General features: G+C 32.0%; 1 protein-coding gene across 1 annotated transcript; it reads right to left on the reverse strand.

Annotated features, from left to right (window-relative positions):
- Positions 1 to 2,360: 2,360 nt before the first annotated feature.
- LOC106772874 (xyloglucan endotransglucosylase/hydrolase protein A) lies at positions 2,361 to 4,010 on the reverse strand. The gene is made up of 4 exons (XM_014659496.2): positions 3,775 to 4,010; positions 3,562 to 3,662; positions 3,267 to 3,460; positions 2,361 to 3,070 (listed from the first exon to the last, which is right to left on the reverse strand). Exons 1-4 carry the CDS (start codon positions 3,956 to 3,958, stop codon positions 2,671 to 2,673), a joined length of 879 nt encoding a protein of 292 aa, XP_014514982.1. The 5' UTR covers positions 3,959 to 4,010; the 3' UTR covers positions 2,361 to 2,670.
- Between the last annotated feature and the right edge of the window lie 1,013 nt (positions 4,011 to 5,023).

Raw genomic sequence — 5,023 nt, forward strand, 5'->3', positions numbered from 1 at the left:
TGGTTACTACGTCATGTATTGGATGATAACCACTATTCGTGCACATTACACCAGTGGATGGGAAGCGGTAATATTTAGGTTTGAATTTTATTTTCTCTATAGTTTATATTTCATATACACTAATTGAAAACATTGTGTTTTATGTAGAGATTCAATATGACTACTCCAATTCTAGAGAAGTCACTTAAACTCGTGAGGAAAACACTAGCTAAATATGTAATTCAACTATATAATAGTATGTAGTAGATATTAGGATATAGTAAGTTCTAAGTTTATGCTTCTAAGTTGTTTTATGCTTTTGTACATTATTATTAGTTTAACTTTGTACATTGGATTAATTTATGCTTCAAAGTTGATTTATGATTACATTGAATTGATTTATGCTTCTAAGGTTTATGATTACATTGAATGTATTTATGTTTTAATATAATTTTTATTCGAAATATATGCTTCTTGGTTGTTCTGGACTGTTGTGGCTGTAAAATTATATACAAGTCTGTTTCTATAGTTGGGAATGTTGCAGAAACAGACCTGATCTTAAAAAAAAATAAGGGAATACGCCTCGGTTGTGACCATAACTTTGGCAAAAAAACCCTTTATGGTATTGGTCCAAGCCACAATCGAGGCATAAAGTCTAGCGAAAAGAAAAAGAAAAAAACTCTACTGCCTCGGTTCTGGTCCCAACTGGGGCAGTAGAGGCCGATATACTGCCTCGGTTCAAAAGGAACCGAGGCGTAAAGTCATTCGAAAATAATAAAAAAAAAACAAAAATTATACTGCTTCGGTTACCTTTGAACCGAGACAAAATCATACCCTTTTATGCCTCAATTCATAACCGAAGCATAAAAGAATAGACTTTTTACCTCACATGTATATGTCTCGATTCAAGAACCGTTACATATGGACAAAAATAATCATTATCGTTTTCCCTCACTACACTAATGGAGATTGAATAATGTATCATTCATGACTACGACTCTTTAAAATTGAAACTTAAATAAAGTTAGATAAAAAGAATTATGAAACAAAGTTATATAAAAATAATTCAAAAATCTTAAAATATGAATAATTTAAAATTAAAAATCCAAAATTATCCTAAACCAATAATTATAATGAAATAATAAATAAATATAATTTTGTTATTTTTTTTCTCAAATTTATGCATATAATAAAAAAAATAAAAAAAAGAATTAAATATATTTTTACTTACTTGACTTTTTCTAATTTCTTAGTTTTAAACGGTATATATTTAATATTTGTAATCAAATTTTATTAAATTTATTTCTTTTAAATACATAAAAACAGAAATGTAACAAACCATATAAACAAATTAAATATTAACATGAAACATGTTATGAAATATTAAATAAATTCAATAAAATTAGTTAAAAGATTCAATTTAGATATTTTTAAAATTTTAAAACTAATTAAATCAAAAATTTTAAAATAAATTATTTCAATTTTCAAAGAATAAAATATATAATCCTAAAAAATATCTCTAACTGAAAGAATCCTTACTTCTCAGCAGGAGTACCACACCAAAAATATTTTTTACTTTAGGAATTTAACCGCGTAAAATCAAAATAAAATTATTTTACAAGTTAAAAAAAACAATCAAATTCAAGACACGTGATTTTTGTTTTTTAAGATCTTAATCAAATATTTGACCTAAGAATAGGAAAGTTCAAAGAAGTAGTAAAGTAACTGATAAACCACACCATCACCACCAATCTTCCCTTACTATTCTTAATACAAATCATTATTGTATACATTAAGTCTTAGTCAATCAAAATTCAAATTCTAAAATATATCAATATTTTTCTTAATAGTAATTTTTAATGTTATTAAACCACTCATTATTAAGACATTATTAGATTTATCTATAATCAGTCAAGATATCAATCTCAGTTTCATATATCTACTTCACCAGATTAATTGATATGTTTTATAATCGATATGTTTTATTGGTCTCAAAGAGCTATAAATTAATATTTGTTTTGATAATAAATATGTTATTTTTAAAATAATTTTCTTAAAATATTTCATAATAAATGGTCTCAGAAAACAAGCATAACGAAACTCAAATGATAACTTAAATTTATATATTTCTATAAAACAAAGAAGGAAAATAATAAAAATGTTAAAATGAAATCCAAAACACAGTTCCGATTCGTGATTATCCACTGCAACCTCCCTACTGTCACATGCAGAAGTGTTGTTCAGTGGAGCCACTTGTTCAATGTTTTTGTCTATGTTTCAGAATGACCCTTCTTCACCACCACTTTTCTACCTTTTATTTTCTCCTGTTTACTACCCCTGTCGGTGTCTTTACAAATTGGGACCGAATAACGAGGATAGGATATAGGCAAATGCATTCCAACTCATTCACCAGAAAAGTACACAACAGAAATGACAAACCAAGAATAATAATAACACCCCTATAAACCAGTATTGATTCAGAGTGAAACAGAATTACAGATACAAATTAAGGCACAGTGCCATATCCTTAGGTACATAGCCAAACAGTAGGAGCAATAAATGATGATATGATTATCAACAATACAGGAAGTAATAGCAAGCTCAAATGAAATCTTTATCAGCACTTAGGTGGGAACTTTATGGTAGTGTGATAGTGAAAATAATGAGGCCTTAAAGTATAGGTTAAAATGATTAAATGTCACGGTCTCTGGTGCACTCTGGAGGGACTTGAGAGTAGCGTTTGCGATCACTGCAGTAGTTGTAGATGGTGTATTTGTTGCGTACCCAAGCCAGTTTTTGCCATTGAGCAGCATCAAGGTCACGAAACTCAGGTTGATCCCACCACCTCTTGCCTTGTGTGTCACAGAACTTTGCATTCACTGAGGCCTCACACCCATCAATGTGGAAGCCCTTGTAAGAGGCTATGAAGGGGGCTTTGGACCAATCTGTTTTCTCCAAACCACCCCTTGTAGCCCAGTCATCTGCATTCCACAAACTGTTGTATATCTTCATTGGTTGATTGAAGGGGAACTTCACTCCCAAGTCATTGCTGTTCTTGAACACCCTTATTGGGTAGTCATCCACATAGAATCTGCACACCCCCATTTGCCTCTCTTTTAGTAATAATATCACAAATAATGATTGTATATTCTCTTTGATATATCAGAAATCAGTGATCAAATTTAATGTCAAATACTGTTTACCCTTTATATCAAATATGTTGGGGGGCACATGATAAAGGGAAGGTGAAGTTGTTACTAAATCAGTGAAAACTATAGGGTACTTACACAATCTGGTACATGTTCCATAGCACTGAATATCTGTGGTATTGAGTTGTAGGGTCAAACCAGAGGTAAATTCTCTGCTCTCTGTCACCTTTGCCTCCGGTGAACACATTTGTTTGTAAAATGTATGGTTGCCCAGTTCTGTTTCCCAAGAACTCGAAGTCTATTTCATCATGTTCTGCGTTTGTGGACGATAACTGCATAGTTCCAATCACAGCAAAAGGTTATCCCAACAAAAAAAATGGTGCAGAAACTTAAAAGCATAACAAAAAGATAAACAAAACAGTTTTTTTCTTACATAGAAAGCAGTGACTGTGCCAGCTGAATCACCAGGAACCAATTTTATGTACATGCTGAAGTGACCAAACAAGTATGACCCTTTGGACTGGAAGCCAGTACCTGTTCAAAATTGCATGAGTATAATTAAACTATAATGAAAAAATTTATAACTGCATTCACTGCATATCATATCATATCATATAGTAGCATAGTGAAAGTTACATATGCATACCAGTGTACTTATCGAGATGAAGCTGAATCTCAGAACCTCCATTGAGATATTTGATATGATCAAAGGCCCAAGTAGGCACATAGTTTCTGCCAAATGGCACATCAATTGGAGTTCTTGGGTTGGCAGCGAAAGAAGCAGAAGCCAGTGATAACAGAATCAGACAAATCCACAAAGAAGAACCCATTTTTCTTTGTGTTCAACTTGTGCTGTGTGATATATGTCCTTGTGCATTCCAAAGGTTAGGTATATATAGGCACCACACTCTGGCTGCACCTATAACGCGCTTATAGCTAACCTTCACTGCTGTTCTCATCAATGACTTTTAATTGAATTATAATTAATAATGTTCGTTGTATTTGAGAACTGGTATTTTTAGTTTCACTTTTCTTTGGCCTAAAAGTGTTTGAATAGTAGGAGTAGACGATAGAATTCTGATTGGCTTTTCTAGTGATTAGGTAGTCGGCATGGCTAATTAACACAGGACAATCATTTCTCATAAGTGTAAAATCTCTCAGTTCATAAGAAAGTTAGGGTTAAATATTATCCTCAGCGTGAAATTATAAAAACATTCTAACACAATTTTATGGAATTTGTTGTTTCTTCTGTGTCTTTAAAATATATATTGAACATTAATTTTAAAATATATTTATAAAAATGAATAATCAAATAATATTGTTTCGGTATAAAATTTGTGAAATTGAGAGACTAATCTAGTGGATGCGGCTTTGTCACTTTTTGATACCGAGATTGATTGGACCGCTTGCTTTCTTATAATTTGGATCGCTTGCTCTCCTTCAGCCTTGAGGACTTTGATCCTTGACCGAGGGAGGGGGGAGGTACCTGCAATGGCACTCTAGGAAGAATCTTGGTTCTTAATTGAACAATTCTAAATATCAGTGAAAGGTGAGTAGGGTTTCTGTAGAGAGTGAATTGAATATGCAGGGAACGTACTTGGCTTGTAGCCTTGGCTCTCTATTTATAATTTGTGTTATGGACCTTATACTGACATAAGCCCATTAGAATATAAAAAGAACAATATATTAATGATCTTACCCGAAAGTCTGGTTGATTTGATTATGATCTGCTTATCTATATATTTAATTAGATATTCTTTATATCTTCAAACAAATATTCCTAACTCATTTTATTCTCTGCTGGACTATTAGAACAATCATTCAAACATTGGCCCATTTGTGGCCCAATATCGTCGAACTCGGTCTGGCAAGCGCTAGATCTAACCAAACCGATC

This window comes from Vigna radiata, chromosome 1, assembly GCF_000741045.1.
Source record: "Vigna radiata var. radiata cultivar VC1973A chromosome 1, Vradiata_ver6, whole genome shotgun sequence".
Taxonomy (NCBI): Eukaryota; Viridiplantae; Streptophyta; class Magnoliopsida; order Fabales; family Fabaceae; genus Vigna; species Vigna radiata.

What these genes read in the sequence shown, in the direction of transcription:
- LOC106772874 (XM_014659496.2), bottom strand. Translation starts at nt 3,958, where the DNA reads ATGGGTTCTTCTTTGTGGATTTGTCTGATTCTGTTATCACTGGCTTCT. An exon ending in TCATCTCGATAAGTACACTG is followed by an intron (nt 3,663 to 3,774) that starts GTATGCATATGT and finishes AATTTTGAACAG; the next exon opens with GTACTGGCTTCCAGTCCAAA. An exon ending in GCACAGTCACTGCTTTCTAT is followed by an intron (nt 3,461 to 3,561) that starts GTAAGAAAAAAA and finishes GGAACTATGCAG; the next exon opens with TTATCGTCCACAAACGCAGA.